Source organism: Canis aureus, chromosome 4 (assembly GCF_053574225.1).
Source record: "Canis aureus isolate CA01 chromosome 4, VMU_Caureus_v.1.0, whole genome shotgun sequence".
In the NCBI taxonomy this organism is placed as follows: Eukaryota; Metazoa; Chordata; class Mammalia; order Carnivora; family Canidae; genus Canis; species Canis aureus.
This window is the reverse complement of record NC_135614.1, coordinates 7,022,123-7,042,524: the sequence shown is the minus strand read 5'-3', so window position 1 is coordinate 7,042,524 and position 20,402 is coordinate 7,022,123. Positions and strand designations below refer to the sequence as shown.

Below are 20,402 nucleotides of genomic sequence, written 5' to 3'. Positions count from 1 at the left end.
TGGGTTTATCTGATTAAAACCCTTCACTGGCTATCCTCAGAGTGCAGAGCTCTGAGAAAAAGAAACCCGGGACAAATAAGAAATTTGGCCTGTATGTGTATTTCCCCGTGCCCAGTGCATGTGTGCATGTATGTGCGTGCGCGAGCACATCCATGCAGATGCACATACTTTCAGAGGTGACTTTGCATTTGAACATGGGGAGGCAAACCCAGCTATGTGAGTACAACTTGCCGTGATTCTTCAGCAGCAGGCATCTGATGGCCCCCAGAGAGGACTCCCAAGTGATAGGGTGGTGCAAAAAAAAAAAAAAAAAAAAAAAAGGTATTGGAAGACCTCAGAGAGAAGCTGCAACTTCCAAGTACTGCCCAGGGCAGGCCTGAGTGTTTTCGTAGAAAAGCCTCCTGGCCTGGGGATTAGCTGAGTGACATCAGCCTCAGTTGCTGCAGAAGGTAGAAGATAAAGCTTAGGATGAGGAGTTTCATATCTTAAGGCCGATACCACATTCATCCTCGTTGGAGCACATTTGTCCTGCCTGTGTCTGACCCTGCTGAGAAGTTGGTTCAGAAAACAGTGCTTCATTCTTCCAGATTAACTGAATAAGCATCCATGCCATCAGTTAAAATACGGCCCTGTTGTCCCCCTATCTGCCAGGGGAGAAGGCCCCAGGGCACTCCCCTTCCTTCCTGCAGAGCTGCAGTCTTCCTGGAAACGGTGGCTTTCCCTGTGAGCCCCACCAGCCTGAACCAGCCTGAACTCCAGTTCACACACAAGTCCAAGGAATCCTCTAACCCAGGAAGAACCTCAGCAATGGGGATTGGTGTGTATTTACCCGTGTTTGTGTGTGGGTCATTGGTAGCTCACAATATCACCAGTTTGTGAGTACCTGCTGTGCGTATGGAGGCACTGTGTCCCAGATGGCAAGGTTCCTGGGAGCTGCACAGGCCATGCCTGGCAGGGCACACAGATCAAAACTGGCGGAAACACACCCCTTGCTTCCCTCCCAAGGCAGACATCGACTTTTCCTTCCCCAGGGCACACACAGCTTTATTTAAAGCTTACCTGTAGCCAGTCATTTTCTCACATGTCACATTTGCCTGAGGCTGTGTACACGCCAGGATTGTCTTAAATCCGCTACATCAGGTGGCATTGTTTGGACACCTGGGGATTATTGGGGGACCTCCAAGGAAATGGGGAGTGGGGTGCAAATGCCTGTGGGATGTCTGAGATGTCATTACTGACATGGTAGTGATGGCAGGGGCAGCCGGCCACCACCCCACTCCACCCCCCAAAAAGCAGCTTTCATTCACCTCCCAATTCTGTATCCACACTCAGCAAATAATTCAGGTTTTTAAAAACAACTTGGCAGCTGCTGTGTGTTCTGTCTCTGCAAACTGCCTCCAGGACTCACTTTCCAACAAAGGCATAAGCAATGCATGGGAGGCACATACATGTGAGATAGTATCGAATTAAAATTTAATCATTGGTGTGGTTATTTCTCCTCCTAAAAGGTTATCGAAATAAGTACTATGTCATCTGCAGCTTGTTCCCACATCCTGCACAGTGGTGCTCACCGTCTGTGCCTCACACCCCTACAAGCACAGCACACACTGCTGGGACATCCCCAGGTAGTCTTCTTGGGCTTCCATAAGTAAGTACCACAGCCTGGGTGACTTAGATGGCAGACACTGATTTTTCTCAGTTCTGGAGGCTGGAAGCCCAAGATCAGGGTGTTAGCAAATTTGGTTTCTGGAGAGGTTCTCTGCCTGGCTCGTAGAGAGCCACCCCTCACTCTGTCCTCATATGACCTTCCTTCCAGGAGAATGAGCTCTCTGCTCTCTCTTCTTTTAGGCCACGCCAAGTATCAGATCAGGGTCCCACCCTTAAACCTCATTTGACCTTAGCTACTTTCTTAGAGGCTCCATCTCCAAAATGCAGCCACACTAGGGGGTTGGGACTGCAGTGTATGAATTTGGTGGGGAGGACACAAATGTCCAGTTCCTAACAACCCCCCATTCCAGCATGGAAACTCGTGGCTCAGAATCCCACACGTTGTCAGACTCCTCCAAGTTTAAAAAACAGGGTCTGTCCTCTGGAAACCTGAGGTCCATCTTTAGTGATCTGTACTTCTGAGTGGGGTGTTTGGCACCATGACCCTGAATCCACTTTTGTCCAGGAGAATAAGGATGCTTTCCCTTCCTGCTGATTCTTTGGAGTCAGACGTGCTTGGAATTGCATCTCAGCCACTCACTAAGCTGTGACCATGGAAAGTAACTGTCTGAGCCTCTGCTGTCCAATCCACAAAACAAGAATACTCCTACTGATCACAACATGATGACAGGTGAAAAAAGATCCATGAAATCTCTTTGCAGAGAGCAAGACATGTATACTGGGTATTTAACTGTCCCTTGTCCCTTTGCTTCCCTGTGCGTGCCCTCCCTTCCCCCCTTACTCAGGGTCAGCATCCAACTTTAATTACCTGTGTATTCTATGTTTTTCCTGTGCCCAGTGCTAGTCAGGAGCATGATCGGGGCCTCACCATGTCTGAATAATGGGAGTATTTTCAGACCCCGAATCCAGAATCCCAAACAGATGGTCTCACAAGTATAGGTGGGCATAATGGGTCAGGATATGAGAAATGGGGATTGCTTTGGGACATCCAGTGCCTGTAGTGGCCTATAGTGGATAGCTGCTTCTTCCCTCTTCTCCAAACCAACACAAACACACACACACACACACACAAAAAAAAAAAAAAAAAAAAAAAAAAAAAAACAGGGGCACCTGGGTAGCTCAGTGGTTGAGTGTCTGCCTTTGGCTCAGGGCGTGATCCCGAAGTCCTGGGATTGAGTCCCACATCAGGCTCCCCACAGGAATCTGCTTCTCCCCCTGCCTATGTCTCTGCGTCTCTCTGTGTGTCTCTAATGAATAAATAAATAAAATATTTTTAAAAAACAGTCATATGTAAATTCACTGAGCAAGTATTTAAAAAGTATATGAGCTAAACAAAACCAGAATTTTAGCATTTTTAGGAGATGAATTACACTTGCAAACGGCCATGAACCAAAGCTTTCTTCTGGGCTCTTCATTTTACAAAAGCTACTTAGTTGGGTGGCCTGGTCCTGAACTGGTGTGTGCATCAGTGATCGATAAATGGGAAATGTAGGCCATCTTCCCTAGGCAGTCCAGGAAAAAACAAAAAGTAGGCTCTAGTTTCCAGAGCAGCTCTCCACCGGGTCCTGTTTGGACAAAGCTAGAGGCACTGAGCCTTCTTAGACATGGGCATGCAAGCAATATCATGTGTACTCAATGGAAAGTGTCAATAAATATTAGTTGGATAAGCAGCCCCGAAACATAACTAGTCCACTCAGGAGAAATGAAAACTTCAGTCATACTGAGAATGCTATAAAAACAGCATTCACTATGAATGCTATCAGTGAGCATTCCTAGCAGCATTATTCACAGTAGCCAAAGACAGGAAATGATATATATTCATCAACTGATGAATGAGAAGTGTCCATACAGTGAAGTACTACCCGGTCATGAAAAAGAATAAACTATTTTTACATGCTATGACATGAATGGACCCCAAAGACATTATAGCAGATGAAAGAAACCAGATGCAAAAGTCTACATATTTATATGAAATATCCAGAATAAGCAAATCTGTAGAGGTAGCAGCTTTGTGGTTGTCTCGGGTTGGGAGTAGAGGTGGGTAGTGGCAGGTAGGGCAACAGGACTCACTTTGATGTGATGGAAATGTTCCAAGCATGGATAGTGGTGATCATTTCACAATTATCTCCTTTCTTCTGGGAGGCTGGGACTAGGCCAGCCAATGGGCCTTTGATCCCAGCTCTGAGTTCCTTACCCCTAGGAACCCAAGACATCACTTGGGCACTTTCTAAGTGCAAACTTCCCAGATGCCTTTTCAGAGAGTCACCAAGGACCTACTTATTCCTAGGGGACCTCAAAAAAAAGGTTAGTGTCTCTTGGGAGTTTGGAAGAGCCATTTTATGTGAACTTTAAGTTAAAAGTAAATGCTTTTCTAATTTTTCTTGCTTTCTCATTATAGAAATTGACTTTCACTAAACATTAAAAGCCCCTAATTCATTTTCTCAGGGAAAAGCAGTAGACAGCTCATGAGACAAAGGACTTGCCTTGGTCTCAGAATGAGTTGGTGGCTAAACCAGACCTCCAGCTCACCCATTATGCCCTAGAGTTTCCTCATCCTGAGCAGACACTGTCTCTAGTTGCTGCTGGTACTTGACCCAAGTGAATGCTTTCTAAATGCTGGTAGGAGACTAGCATTGAGTGTGATTTTGCAGGTGGTAGGGCTGATGAGTGGTTTCAATGAGCGCAGAGCTCAAGATGGAAGTTCATGCATGGATACGGTTACATCTCACCATGCCATGGAGTACACATTGTGTACAAGAGAACATTTCTCTAGCACGTACACACCTTTTTCTAAAATGGCCAGTGGAAGCAACTCAGGCAACAGAATAGGGAAGACCCCCCCACCTGTCAGCCAGTGCTTCTGAATGAATTATGTGGCATAACCAAAAGGAGATGCTTGACTCCACCCTTACAGCTTATGTCTGTATGACCATTGAGCCACAGTGTATAATCTACTTTGCATCGTTCCCAGAACTGTTAGCTAAAGTGCAAGGTTAGAATGGAAGGCACAAGGTCATAAATAGAGGGGTAGTTAGTGGGAGGGAGTGTTGGGACAGTGAGGGTGACATAAATAGCATTCCTAGTGCTATAATAATGGCCAGAGGAGCTGGGGCAGGAAATAAGCGTGAGGCTAATTCAGCGGTGATTTCTTGGAGGCAATCTGGACTTCGTCTTTAAGCTGCTATACTAAAGGAGTGAAGTCAGATGCTGAGGAATCGCTTGACTTGCAATTCAAGATGGGAAGGAAAGTCAGCAAAAGTTTCCACCACTTGAAGATTTGAGAGGCTTTTGAGAAGGGGCACTGCCCCCCGACTTCACCCCCCGCTATAATTGCTCCTTTCTGAGACCCAAGCGTAAATTGGACAATGCATTGAAAATGACCCTGAGGATGGTGCATGATGTGGGACACATATGCTGCCTTTCAAATAGTGGAGAATCAGCACACCTGCAAACCAAATCTATTACATCACTCTATTCTTATTCCTTGACTCATTTTAGGTGTTTGTTATAGACACTAGGGCACATACTTCCTAAATAAAATAAGACATCCGAATTTTCTCCAGTCCTTTTGGCCAATCTGGCTGAATGAGCAAGGCAAGATCAGGTGTCCCAGTGGGGCAAGGCAACAGTGGCTCTCGGATCCCACTGCATCACTTGCTGCCCCTCAGCAGACCATGTATATTCCCGACTCTGAACTTTGCTTCCCTTTTTACTCAGAGTCTATTTTCAAGACCCAGGCCACCCTTCTGCTTCATCTGGTTTTTTTTTTTTCACTGTTATCACAGCCCACACTGGTCATGCTTTGTTCAGGATTTCCATTACAGCCAAATCTGTTTTGCACATAATTGTTCTGTAATTCTTTCATAGGTCTGTTTTGTCACTCCCAGACAGACTGTAAGTTCCTGAAGAACAGTAATCATGCTTTATATTTATTTTATTGACTGCCTGGAGCTCTTGGCCCAGGGCAGATGCTTCATGGCGGTTTCCTAGCCAACTGAGATGTTCCTACGATATGTCACACTGTAGCCCTCTGAGACTTACAAAGCCCATGCCTTGCATCCAGTTAAATGAATGCTGGATGAAATAAAATACGATCCCAGTTTTGCTGTGTGTGTGTGTGTGTCTGTGTGTGTGTGTGTTACAAAGACACAAAAGACTAGGGAAAATGCAGCAAAATCTCAGTAGTATTATCTTTGGGATACTCAGATTAGTATGTATTCCTTATTATTTATGCTTTTCAGTACTTTTGTAAATAAAGAATATTTTTAGTTTATGTGAAGTAGATCCACTCTATCAGAAGTATTAGGAATGAATGAGGTAATGAAGTTGGTAAATAGTTATTATTATCATAATAAGCTCTGTACAGTGAAGTGAAAAACTTGCAATGAATTCAGTTTGGATGCCTAGGATTCTTTGTGGGTCTATTCCAGTGTTTCCCAAAGTGTGTTCCAAGGGACACCATTCCTACCACAGGTGTTACATTAAATAGTATGGAAAATAGGGGCGCCAGGGTGGCTCAGTTGGTTAGGAGGCCAACTCTTAATTTGAGCTCAGGTCATGATCTCAGGGTTGTGAGTGCCACGTCAGACTCTGTGCCCATCACGGAGTTTGCTTGAGATTCTTTCCCTCTCCCTCTGCTCTTCCCCTGACTCATGAGCACACACTCTCTGTCTCTCAAATAAATATTTAAAAATAATATGGGAAACACACATTCTGTAGCTGTGGAAATTCACAATGTCCATTAACCCTGCTATTCCTAAAGCAAAAGAACCTGGCTCTGATCTACATAGAGTTTTCCAAACTTTTCTGATCATAGAATCTTTTTTCTTATAGTGCCTGTTAACATGTTGGGAAAGCATTGTTCTACCTGATTTTTAAAGAATAGCATATATTTTTAGTTTTGAATGTCTTTATATTGTTTGTGTATTATTAATTTTCCCTTGGTTAAATGATTCAAAAGGATGACAAAGTTAAAAGTATAACTTCTTTATTCCAAATCTATCACAGTATCACGTGATTTGGTGACTTTTTCTGTCATCATAACAGTACACAACATCTGTCATCGCTTAATGCTTTAAGTTTTAAAACTATATCTACCACTAAATGAAAAAAAAAAACAAGCCACAAGTCTGAATTTACTCACCCTCCTCCAGAGTCCATCTTCAGTAGGAAGTTACCCGTGTGAAACTGTATTTTATTTTTCCACAGATTTTTCATCATCTCCATAATCATCTTTTCCATATGTTTTTGGTAGTGGTAATGATAGTTGAGAGATTACCCCCAGCACTGCTGGGAAATTATCCCAGTAATAAAATGTCGCAGGGCTAACCCACAATGTCAGGTAATACAGTGTATAAATTGAAATGTGTGGCTTCTATCTGAAATTAAATGTGCCTGAAGTTGTGGGGATTCACTGGGAATGAAGACAAGACATCCTAGTGGGAGGACGTAATGCAGAAGGATGGGAATCTGCTTTGCTTTTGCCCTTCTATGGTTCTCCTGTCCTCCAGTCCATGACAGAAACGTACAACTTGCTGGAAGCTTGGAAGGCACTTAGACATTTGATTTTCCAGATGCTTTCTGGCTATCATATATACTCACATGAGAAGTAAGAGGAAGAGGGAAGTTAAACATTAAAAAAGCAGGTAAGGAAGCACAATATAGGTAGTGTCAAGTAGGATTTGGGCTAGTAAGGACATGATCTCCCCTTGACTAGCCATGTGAGGCTTGGGCTAAAACAGGTACAGCTGGGCTGGCAATTCATAATAGGATTAGCTAACACCTGTATAATAGGCTACTCTAAGGATTGTACCTCATGGAATTATTTTGTTTTAGAAAGTATGATATACAAAGCTCAGTTTAATGTCAAACAAAATATAAAGAGTATGTTTGACCCCCGTATATTTTACACCATCCCCCGTACCCCTGTGGTGGAGACAGCCTGTTAGCACTAGGTGCCCCTGTTTAGCCCAGTGCCAGGGCAAGTGCATGATCTCCTGGAAATTTATGTCTGTCCCTGGTTACACCCTATGCAAGTTTCAGTTCTGTTTAAATTTCCAACTGACTGACATGCACACACAATCATGAATGAAAACCAAACAGTGGAAAATAACATCTTCTCACCTCCTCATGGTCTGTGGGAACAGCACTGCCGCAGAGCCCCACCGCGGGCTGCTGCCTGGTTTCCAGAAGTCACATGGCTTGGAGTGGAGTGTCTGAGGCCTTCCGCAGCACCCGCTGCCAGAGGCTGTGGTTTTTAAGTAACACTTGGAAGTAGCACTGAAGGCCATCAGCAGGAAGATGAAACAAATAAAGGGATAAGAGAGGAAAGTCTGTTTTGGCTATGCACGCAAAATAAGATGAGCTTCTTCACTCTTGGACCTTTAAGTAACAGGCAGGAGGAGCTTCTTTCAGTGTCCTGGGAGCTTTTAGAGGTCAGGGCCTAGGACCTTCTCCTGCAGGAATCCCCAGCTCCCGGGATGCCTGGTGCCTTACAGCACAGCAGGACATGTGAGCTGACACAGACCAGAGTGAAAATATTTCAGCCTGTGTGTGCTGGAGAAGCATTTCCTGAACACAAGTGTGTACGTAGATCACCTGTTGAAATGTAGCTTTGGCTCTGCACTTCTGGAGTGAGGCCTGGGATGCTCTGTCTCCAGCAAGCTGGGGGGTGGCTGCTGATGCTACTAGCCCATGGACCACACTTTGAAGGTCAAGATCCTGGAGGATAACAAAACCAGCGAAATGTCTTCTGTTTAAGTTTGATTTCAGAAAGCTGCCTCCATAACCCCTCATCCCCTCCCTGGGGTGGCAGGCCATGATCCTGGCAGTGTGCTCAGGTGCCTTCTGGCTCCTGCTCACCCTTTGGTCTGGGTCACCAAGGAGAACGTGTGGCGCCCCCCCTGGTTAACCAACCCCTTCTTTTCCCCCAGGGGAGGAGCGCCCCCGGGACTCCCCGGGCCCGGCGGAGGCCCAGGCGCCGGCTGGGGCAGAGGCCGGCGGGAGGACGAGCCACCCCTGCTGGAGATGCTCCCGGGCGCAGCTCAAGAAGATGTTCTGGGGTGTGGCGGTGGTGCTGTGCGTGTGCTCCTCCTGGGCAGGCTCCACGCAGCTCGCCAAGCTGACCTTCAGGAAGTTCGATGCTCCCTTCACCCTGACATGGTTTGCCACCAACTGGAATGTTTTATTCTTCCCGTTGTACTACGTGGGGCACATCTGCAAGTCCACAGAGAAGCAGTCTGTGAAGCAGAGATACAGGTAGGCACCTTCCAGATGGGAGGCCCTGCTCTGGGCTGCTCTCCTGAGCACTGGTGCTGCTGTGCTGTCCTGGCAGCTGGTGCTCTGTCGGGTCGGTGGGAGCAGTGGTGAGAGTTCACAGTGTCACTTGCTGTCTGAGTGGGGCAAGGATCAGGATTCTCCCCCAAACCCAGGATTCTCCCCTGCTTCCTATGTCTTCTGCCCTAGGAACTCCTTTATATGAAACAAAAGGCAGCATTTTTTAGAGAAAGGCTGATAGGTTCCCAGAAAGTGTAGAACTGGAACAATTCTGTCCCAGGAGTAGCTCTGTTACCACTCCTCAGGCTGGGGTGAGCAAAGTGAGCCCATGGAGCCGGGTGATGTGGCTGCTTCCTGCAGCTTACCTTCCCTCATGGAAATGTTCACTGCAAAGAGTGGATTGCTCATTTTCTTTCCAACCCAAGACATTGCCTCCTTTCGTTATGCGATTGCATGGGTCTGATTATCTGGCAGTGTGGTTCTCAAAATCAAAGCAGCATCTGAACTTTGTTGACAGCACTTTCTCAGATGGAGTCTATTGGTGTGACCTTCCTTTCACAGAGAAGCCAGAAATCCTGACAAACCTCTTCAGAAGTCAAATCATTGGTGTTGACTTTGAGTCCTTACCTTACACCAGTTGCAGGATCTCATGGTTGCCCTAATTGGGGGGCCCTCTGTGGATTGTGTCAAGGGTTTCCTGCTGCCCCAAATCGGATCTACTCAGAAAAGAAAAAGGAAAGAATGCTGGCCAATGTGACTCAGTGGGCCCTGGGAACTTAGCTTTGGTCAGCCCTGGTGGTGGGGAAAAGATTTGAAAGTTGAAAGCTTCTCACTCCTTCCCCACTGCCTTTTCTCCCACTTCACCCCACCTCACCAGACACATGCCCCATAAAACCACCATGTCCCCCGTACCATCTGCTTTAAGCTTCAGCCCTATTCTGGAAATGAGTAGAAGTCACAAGATAAATGAAACATCACAGGTCCAAGGAGCAAAGAGTTTGGGGGAACAGAGGTCTAGACTCTGCTCGGGATCTGTCTGTGGCAATCTACCATTAGATGTCACTGTAAAGTTACAGGTGGAAGTGTGAGGTGCCCAACTTTTTTCACGGTTCAGACGGAACTTGGATTGGCTCCTTTGGAAGAACAAGTTGTAAGTCAGACTGCTGATTATAGAGGAAGGGGCTTGAGGAAGTATGGACTGAGTCATGAGGCAGCCTCACCCATCCCCTTAGTGGAAAAGACTCCGAGCAATGTCTGGGAACAAGACCTGGTGCAGGAGCAAAGATCCTGGAGCCCAGACCTGGGGCCCAGGCCTGGGGTGTTCTCAGGATTGAATTAAACCAGTGGCTCCCAGGACCAGCCAGAAATTACTAAAGAGGCACTTAATGCATCTCTCCTGAAGAGCAGCCAAGAGCCAACTGAAGCAGATTTAGAAATGTTGATAAGGCCCATGATTGTCCCCAAGGCAAGAGGAACATTAACGGTCCACTTTTGGTCACAGACAAGAACAGATCCTCAGTAATCGGATGTATTTAACAGCCGTGGAGCTCTGAGCATAGTTTGTAATTAGGAGTTTGCCTTTCTTTAAACCGACTAGAATATTGAGCTCCTTCCTCTTAACAATAAGCTGAAAGTGAGCCTAGGTGCCCTTTCTTGAGGGAGAATCACTGGCTGAGAAGATGACATGTTTTTCCTTGCCCCCTTCTCCCCTGCACACTGAAACAAGGGCTCCCCTAAGGGTAGCACTGGTGGCCATCTGGGACCCATGTCTTCCACATGACGTGGCTCACCTACCTCTGGACAACGCATGCACTGTCGGCCCCTGGGGCAGGCCCTGCATCCCTTAACCGACTGCCAAGAACAACCCAGAAGGAACCATGCTTGGTGGTGGTTAAAAAGTCCAGGTAGGAAAATAAAGAGGTCACTGAAGTGGAATTAGTTCAACACAGACGTCGGTCACCACCACGTCAGCTCACTGGCTCCCGGTAGACAGTGTCTGGGAAGGATCATGAAAAGGTTATGAGGCTAAGTGGGCTGGAGGGCAGGGGAGGGCAGGGCCGGTAATCACAACAGGGTCAGGGAAGCCAGCTGAAACCCTGCCCATTTCTACAATAAAGCTTAGCTCCACCTCTTAAAAAAAAAATCTTTCTTAAAACCTTTTTAAAAATCAGCTCTAAGCAGAGCTGCTCATTTACCACTGAGTTACTGGGTAGCTGGTCAAGCCCAGCACACCGCTGGAGGGGCACAGGAAGATTCTTTCTCAGGAAAGGGAGAAAGAATGAACATCACTGACTTCACTGAAGAGGTCATAACTCTGTCACAATCACATTGGGAGTCCCCTAAACAGACTCAGGGATTCTCAGAAGTCAAGGAAAACCAAAATTACATCTCCCATTTTTGTGCTTTTATCAGAATTAGTGCCAGCAAAGGAAAGATCTAGAATCAACTGAGGAGACCTGTCTGTCTGCAATTTTTCAGCAGGAATCTGGGCAGGAAAGGGCAAAGGTCTCTTTCTTAAAGAGAGGGAGGCAGTGAAAGGAGCTCTTCAGGCTTTTGGGAAGCAATCAGATGGGAGTTTCTTTTCCCCAAGGCCTGTGCTGCTAGGCTTCTTCCCCAGTGTGATGCTAGAAGAGTCAGCCAGAGCACAGAGGAAGGCATACATTGCCGGGCACAGAGCTCCTGAAACCCAGCCAGCTCACGTGGGATCTTGCTGAAAGGTGGATGCTGACGTGGTAGGTCTGCATGGATCTGAGATTCTGTTTTCCTAAGGAACTTCCAGGGATATTGGTGCTGCTGGACCACGGGCCACACTTTGACTTGAACAGCCTGGTGTTGTGAGTCTTAGCTACAGGCTTTTAAATGCTGCCAATCTGACCAAATGGAGGAACCAAGATTCATGGTACCACGTAGAACTGATGAGTGACTCACTTTGGGGTCCTGGAGATGTTTGAGCCCTGGTTGTGTGCCACTTTCGAGGGAGGAGAGGCTCCCCCGGCAATTGTTTAAGCTCTGGGAGCCTCAAATGCTCATTTGTAAACGGAAGCTGATGACACATGCACCATCCTGCACAAAAGATTGTTGCGTGATTAAATGAGACACTGTATATGCAAGTGCCCTATAAACTGAGATGCCATTAAAATGTTAGGAACTGTCACTGTCCTGTGCTGTCCTCTGTGGGTTACATCCAAGGATGTAGCCCCTGCTTCATTTAGCGACTGCTTCGTGATCTATTTACATGACAGGAGTGGGTCTTAGAGCAAGGGCTAACTCAGCAGTGTCATGCAGGTGTTATTATAAGCCTTGGGGAAATTAGCTCTAGGCCCTGCTAGCTGCACAGGGCATCCTAGAACTGACCCCAGCTTCTCATGCTCAGGCACTGTCATCAGGAATTAAGAGGGTGAATGTGAAAACCCCCCAGCCCAACCATCGTGGGTTTTCAGTCTCATGCCTGTGGTCCCCTGTTGCCTGCTGACAGCGGGCCACGTGAATGCACCAAGGAAACAGCAGTGCCAGGGATCCAGATAGGCTCTGGCCATGAAGATGCATGTGGGTGTTATAGATACTGCAGACGTAATCGGAAGAGGGGTCCCAGGAGTCTCCTACTGAGCTGGGCACCTGGCGGGGAGGCTGCATGAGGTCCATGCTCTCGAGGGGTATGACTTGCCATGACAAGAGGACAGCTGCTCAGGTCCCAGGGGCTGCCACAAGCAGCAGAGAGCAGCCAGAGCAGATCTGGGGCTCCTGCACGCTTGTCAGGTCTTCCAGGAATTTCTACCGGTAGTGACCTCTTTTCATGAGCAAACGCTAGAGCCTTCTGCTGTCATGCAGCTGCCAAGAAAGCAAATGATACAGTGGTGATAGATGTTTTTCTCTGCCTTCCGTAGTTTCAGGCTACTGTAAGCTAGCCAACTGATTCCGTTTCAGAAACACTGAGAAACATTCTGAGCCCAGAAGGGGGAAAGGGCAGTTTTGATGCCATGCCTTTCATCTCAAATTCTACCAGGGCCCAGTGTGTATGTAGCTGCACAGACGTAATGCAGGAACCGTGTGTGGTCTCACAGCTCTGATATCCAAGGTCTAGGAAGCAAAGTGGAGCAGTGGTCCTTGCATTCTGGAAGTGGCACTGCATGTCTTCTCTGGGTGAGGCATCAGGGACACACAGTGATAAATGGGCGCCCGGTGTGGGAGTCAGACAGGCAAACAAGGCTGGGGGGGCTATGAGCAGGGGAGCAGAGAAAAGGGGAGAGGCCAGGTGTGTGGGGCCCGGGCCCGGGTGGGAAGGCTTCTTCAAGCAGACAACTGAGGAATAACCTCCCTAAAGAGAAACAGATGGTACTGGACCCTGGGCAGACAGAGTAGCACGAGGAAGCAGAGGCTGCAGAGAGCATGTGAGGGAGGGAGCTCGACTTGGCTGTGGGAGGTAAGTGGGGTGGGGGAAGTTGGGCAGGAGCAGCCCCTGGTGACCCTCCCACACCTTGCAGAGAGGTTTGAATGCTGGCATGAATACTGGTGGGGGGAAGGGTGCATGGAAGGGTTCTAGGTCCAACAGAGAAGCCATCGGATGGAATCTAGAAATACCAGCAGTGATGTGCTGCAGAACATGGAGTGGAACACAAGGCTGCAGGCCGGTGCAATTGAACAGACTCGTTGACACTTCTCACCATAGGAGCACAACTGAGTGGGACAGAGACCCACATGGAAACCAGACGAGCTGTAGGGAGGAGGCAAGTGGGAGGGTGGGCAGCCAGTGGCTGCAGCGTGGGTGCGTGGACAGGGCAGGGTGGATGGGAGAGCTATAGTCAGATAGTGGCCCAGACCCGAAGGGCTTTGGGTGCTGCTGGATCAAGGGCTTTGTGCCCTAAGCAGAGGGATCCTTGGGGATGTTTTGAGTAGAGGACAGATAGCATCAGAGCTGCTTTGAAAAAGCTTCAAATGCTTATTCCACAACTGGTTACGGAGTATGCCCCATTTCACATCAACAGTACACTGACTCTCGTGTTTTCATTTTTTATTTCTTTGTAGGATTCTTTTAGGGATGGGGAGAGAGAACCCAGTTCCTGAGAGAGGCCAAGATTTTGAGTATAAATCTTGAAGTATTGCAAAGCCAGATCTCTTGCTTTGGATGGTCACTTCTTCAGCCTAAAGCAAACCTTTATGTTGGTGAAAAGCATTTCAGTGATCATTTTCTTGCCAAACTCAGGCATTCTGAAAACGGGGGAAATCTTCTTTCCAGGAAACTTTGGCACATGTTTGTGGGCCCAATGTGAATGCTAAGGCATCATCATGGCAGCCCTAATTAACAATGCCCCAGCACATTTCTGGCCTTCCTGGTGCCATAGGGCCTTCCATCTGATGGGAGCTGGTGGGCCTCTCTGCTTGCCCTTTCTTACCCTGAGCCCCAGACATGCTCTGGCCTGTTCTCCCGTCACCAGCTCTCTAAAGGGTGGAATCATGGCAGGAGGGGACTTCCACTCTAGGAGGTTGTGGCTATGCCTTCGGTCATTCTACAAAATTGGCCAAGTTTCTAGGTGCTACAGATACCACAGTGACCAAAACAAGTGAAAATCCCTGCCTTTGTGGAGCTTACATTTTAGTGGGGAAGCAAACAATAAGTAAAATAATGATAGGTCACGTAAAGCAAGGCTGGAGGTGCTGAGTGGGGAAGTGATGGTGTCAGGCTGGGGACGCCTTTGTCTGTTGAAGGGACCTGTGGTTACCCCCAGCATCTCCCCACAACACCCAGATCCAAATGCCTGGGTTAGCCCTGCTTACCCACTGGCTTGTTCATTCTTAATTCCTACAAGCATTAATCAACAAGCTTCACCAACTGCCTGCTCTGACCCTGCACCATGGGGCACAGGGGAACGGAAGTTCCAAGCACGTTCTTGCCCTTGAATTGCTCATAACCCAGTGGGTGAAGCTACCTTTGTACCCCTGTATACAGGGGCAAGGAGGCCTCCACTGGGACTCAGGAGCCCTGGTTAAGCCACCAGCTCAGAGGGCCTGAGGGAAGGAGGGAGGGGCAAACTGTCCTGTGCTCAGCACATCCCTCTGCCTTCACCCTTCCTCCTGACTCGTGGCAGTCTTGTTTCCTGTCTTATTTTCAAGAATCGTCAACCCCAAAACAGCGATATGTCCAGAGCCTTACAGTTGATATTTGATGTTTTGTTGTTTGTTTTTGTAAATGGTTTAGAAAAAAAATGGGCAAAATTGGGAAACTTTAGTTTTTAATTGGCCTGTGTCTTCCAGTTGGTGACAAATAATGGCAATGGCATATAACCATTTTTATGCCAGGAGACTTTGATCAGGCTTGCTGCTGAGGAAGTGCACCTTCTCCTTAACCCCCCCCCCATACAACACATGCACACATGTACATACACACACATACACACATGCTCACACACCATCACTCACGTCACACACGTGCACACATAGCTGTCTGAGCACACAGGCAATGGTCCAGGTCTAAATGGGAAATCATAATGGATCCTAGTGTCAGCAAAAGAAGAAATGAGATGGATGTAGCTGATTTAGATGTAGATTGTCTCTGCCTGTTTTAAAATATCATTTCAAATATTCAAGGATATATTAGTGGAGAAACAAACACAGAGCATTGTCCTCATGACCCAGATGTTGACGCCCTCCTGTTTTTCCACCAGGTCTCCCGGCTCTACAAGGTCCAGCCCTGTGTCCTATTATCACGGTGTGCATAGTTTAGCTGATTTGCTTCTCCTTACATATGATCCCCACCTCACTGATGCATCTCAGCTAGACAGCTGCTGGCTACATCCCAGGGAAATGCAGTGACAGCCAGGGTCTCCCATACATGAGTCCAGAATATACCACAAGTGATTCTTCAGCTCTCACTGAGGCAAGAAGGAAATATCATATTAGCTCCTAGTCTCCTCTGTTCCCGTGTACTCCAGCTCCCATTCTTCCCCTGGTTATCTGAGGTCTTTGTTAATCCCTGAAAGGATATCAAGGATTTGTCAATGAAGTTCAGCAGTTTATGGAGAGTATGCAATTGTGTCTTGTCCTTTCAGTACAGGATGAATTCAGCTGTAACAATGTTATGCTTTCCCAAGTGGCTTCATGGAAGTTTTGTAAAAGGTCAGATCCAAAGCTCATGCTTGTGGGATTTGAAGAATAGCAGCCATTTAAGTATGTGCCATGTCAGTGTGATTATGACTCTTTGGGGGGTCCAGAAGCCCTAGGCTAGACTCATCAACAAGAGATAAAGTAAAATTGTCAGCACAAAATGCCACGGCCCTTGTGAACATTTGCAAAATCTGTGTTGCACAGCAGGTGTAGAGCAAGGAGGGGTGGCTTTCCAGAGTGAGAATCCTGCAGCCAGTGGCTCTTGTGGAGCAGTTAACATTGGTACAAGTCAGACGATGGAGAAGAGCCCCTGTGCATGGAGGCAGGAAGGTTCAGAGGGGCATGTGAAGTGGGTAAGGGCTGCCGAAGGGTGCATGCAGCTGATGTGTATGGGAGACATAGACCCCACCCCATCCTACCCAGGTAGTGTTGAGCCATTTCTTACTTTCCATGTGATTCTTAGTTGTACAGTCAGGGCTAGTAAGCCAGCTCATGGGCATACTGAAATTTAAAAATTTCACCACATTTAGGGGAAAAAATCATCTGCGTGGAGATCTCAAAAGGCACTTTGAGGATTCTCTGATCCAGCTCATCCATATTATCAAAGAGGCCACAGATGCTTAGAGAGAGGGCATGAGACCTTTGTTCTCTTCAGCTCCAGACATCTGCAGAAATACTGCTAGAAAGGAAGTAGGTCAACACTCTTTCCTCCTAGGGAAAGAACATGGAGGCAGTGCCCGGGCAGGACGGGTCAATAGTGAGGAATAAAGCCACCAGCCAACACTTGGGGCACAGTGATAAAATGGTAAGAATGCAGGCTTGACATTGGACAGCTCAGGTTCAAAGCTCAACTCTGCCTTTATTTTGCTATGTGGCCATAGATTGGGCAACCAAAGGCTCCAAGCTTCACTCCTTCTCTGTAAAACAGAGCCCCTAATACTCCACCTCTGAGGGTTGCAGTTGAGATCACCCTTCCTCTGGGCTCTCAAAGCTCTTGTCTAGAGCTTGTGCTCCAACTGCTCAGGCTTAAATATGATAGGATGTTTAAAGACCTAAACTGCACTTGGTCCAGAGGTGGTGTATCCATCTTCAACTGACTTCAAATGTGAATCCCCAGACTCACACAGACCATGGTCCCTGCTCTCTTCAGATTATAAGATGATGGTGATGGTGATGATGAAGGTGATGGTGATGTTGGTGATGGTGGTGATGATGATGATGGTGGTGGTGATGGTGATGATGGTGCTGTGATGATGATTGTGGTGGTGATAATGATGGTGGTGATGATGGTGGTGGTGGTGGTGGTGATAATGATGGAGAATATTCCAACCACAGATAACTGAATCTTTCTCTTCATGAATATTCAGATAAGCCATGTAGCTGGTGTGGAACCCACAGCAGAGAGACCAGTATCATACCCTGTCATTATTTTGGGCTGTCAGGATGGAGGCATTTCTTGGCAGAGGTGAGCTTGGAAGCAAGTTTGACAGGCAAAGGACAGGGAACTATGTGGAATCTGAGCTGAAAGCCAGACAGAAATTCAAGGTGATTCATTTGTCAAAAAGCAATGTCCTGTCAAGGTCTTGATGTTTTTTATTTTTTTATTTTTGGAAGCTAAAAAAGACAAAGGGGGGAAATGCTGGTACTGTGCAGAATACTAAAACAGATGCATGTCATTTTTCTTCCACTGGTACTACCTAAGCCTTTATTGTACACGGCTCTCAGCTAAAGTGGAATGGCCACCCATGCCCCTAGGAACAGACATTATAATGGTTTCCAAAGCCCTTGACATTCTTCCTGCCCCATACTAGCGTGCACTTAGTAGTGTCATCCCACACCAGGCCCCAGGGATACAGGGAGTTAACAGGGCCACATGGCGGAGGGAAGGGACCCCATGCACTGGAGTCAGGCTGGTTCACGTTCTCAGATCCACCACTTACAAACTGTGTGATTTAAAATAAGTTGTTTATAAGTGCTCCTTTTGCTTCAGCATTATCATATTTAAGAATGGGGGATGCTGGGATGCCTGGATGGCTCAGTCGGTTAAGCATGACTCTTAGTTTCTGCTCAAGTCATGATCTCATGGTTGTGCAGTCCAACCCCACATCCAGCCCCATGTCAGGCTCCATGCTCAGTGGGGTGTCTGCTAGAGACTCTTTTCTCTTCCCTCTCCTTCTGCCCCTCCCACTTATGCACGCATTCTCTCTCTCAAATAACTATTTTAAAAAGAAAAAGCAAGAAAGAAATAGGAAGGAAAGAAAGAAATAAAAGAAAGGAAGGGAGGGACGGAGGGAGGGAGGGAGGGACAGGTGGGCCAACGAAGCCTGTTTCCACAGGCTGATTGCAAGGTTGGGGGCACTGTGCACAAATCAGCTTGCCAGAACTTGGCCATCGGTTGGTGTTGAACTGATGCAGTGGTTACGCTCCCTGTACTGCTGGAGCGATGGTTGCTGGGATGATGGTGGTGAATTTGCATCCTCTGCCATAAGGGCCTTACCACACCTATCATATTTCTTTCAACTGTTTTCTTTCTAATGGGGCCACAGAGCAAAGGGACTTTGGGCACTTGCATTTTCTCCTGTGTTATTTCTTTATATTATCTTCCACATAGGCTTTCCTCAGCTGAGGAATCGGAATCCTGTGGGCAAAGCAGTCTCTGAAAATTGTTTTGCACAATTCTCAAAGCAGAATCAAACCAAACTCTCTCTGTGGACAGTGTCCATGCTGAGTGCTTCACAGAGGCAGCCCCCTCCCCTTCAGCAAAACACACATCACCCACTTGGTGCATAAGCCAGAGCAGACCAGGCTACACGTGCAGACCCTGTCAGGCCAGTCCTCCACCTACCTACCGCCCAAATCCCTACAGGTCTGGAACTGAGAAGGTGGAGTCTCTCCCACAGAGTCCATGGGAAACTTCACATGCCTTTTCCAGCCTGATCATGCTCCAAGTTACACCTCAGTGGTTAGTGGCTTCCCTGTGCCCTGGAGCTGGTGAGCCTGGTCCTGTACACCTTTCAGTCATTGAGAATGAATATTGGTTTGGTGGTCACATCCCAGATGATCTATTTGGCTTTGTCATAGAAGATGGCAGATCTTGGCCAGCTACCTTTTTTGATGTTTGCACAAATTCTATTCTCATGCTTCCTGGACATTTTAAAATAGAATTATAGTAATTACATTTACCTTCTGAGCTGTTCTCTACTTTAAGTACACAGTAAACAAAATGATTTATATACTTAATGTAACATTTAGGAGCCCATCAGGATCATTTCACACTTTTCTTATCTGAGTGCCTTACTTTATGACACTTACATTTAATGAGTTACTCTCCCATTACAAATACATTATTAATTTATAACACAAAATAAATTAAAAGCAATGGAAACTAAAGCTCCCTTGTTGCAGGAAGACATCATTAGAACCATTATATTATGCTGCTACATGCTTCTCTAGGAGGGAAATGGAAGAGAATTTTTTCAGAGAAAGGCTTTAAGTTCTCCACCAACAGAATGGGGACAGGCTTCTTAATATTTTGTTATGAAGCAGTGTTGAGGGGATTTGGGTATTTTAAATGTTTATTGGTTGTTTCTTATGCATTTGCTTTTTTTTTTTTTTTTTTTTTTGCATTTGCATTTGCTTTTATGAAAGTCAGTGTGTTTAAGCCCTGCTTCGAGAGTGTCCTTGTTCCTTGGTAAAGATGTTTTCTCCCATGTAGATAGCAGAGGGAATTGACAAGGTACACATTTTACAGAATCCTTTCTGTAGACTTGTGGGGCTTTATAAAGGATATTCCCTATGGAGATGGGATGAAGCCATCCACCTAGGTTTCCCAACTAAGCCCCCAGCTCTCAGGAGTCCTAAGCAAGCCACTATCATTCTCTAGTGCCCTGGCACCAAGGTAGACTGAAGTCATCTAACAGCAGGGATGGGGGACCGCATGACAAAGATCCCTGCTTCTCCTGCAGTAGTATAGGGTGGTTGCAAGGAGGGGCCATCCAGCCAAGGATTGTATCACCCTGCCTCCCTTGGCATCTAAGTTGAGCCAAATGACTTCTCTCCAAAGTGATATGTGTCAGCCAAGGCAGATAAAAAGCAACCAGGTGGGGCAACTTGGTGGCTCAGTGGTTGAGCATCTGTCTTTGGTTCAGGTAGTGATCCTGGGGTCCCGGAATCGAGTTCCACATCAGGCTCCTCGCACAGAGCCTGCTTCTCCCTCTGCCTAGGTCTCTGTCTCTCATGAATAGATGAAAGAATGGAATCTTTATTTATTTTTTTAAATAATAAATTTATTTTTTTATTGGTGTTCAATTTGCCAACATACAGAATAACACCCAGTGCTCATCCCGACAAGTGCCCCCCTC

General features: G+C 46.9%; 1 protein-coding gene across 11 annotated transcripts in view; it reads left to right on the top strand.

The window, feature by feature from the left end:
- Positions 1–20,402, top strand: part of SLC35F3 (solute carrier family 35 member F3) — a 462,095-nt gene that overhangs the window by 275,587 nt on the left and 166,106 nt on the right. For 7 of the 11 annotated variants that reach the window (XM_077894469.1, XM_077894464.1, XM_077894462.1 and 4 more), the window contains one exon: positions 8,601–8,925. In XM_077894469.1, the coding sequence (XP_077750595.1) occupies positions 8,601–8,925 (325 nt within the window). Of the gene's footprint in view, positions 1–8,600; positions 8,926–17,408; positions 17,507–20,402 lie in introns of all 11 variants that reach the window. The other 4 variants (XM_077894467.1, XM_077894465.1, XM_077894466.1 and 1 more) reach the window with 1 other exon arrangement.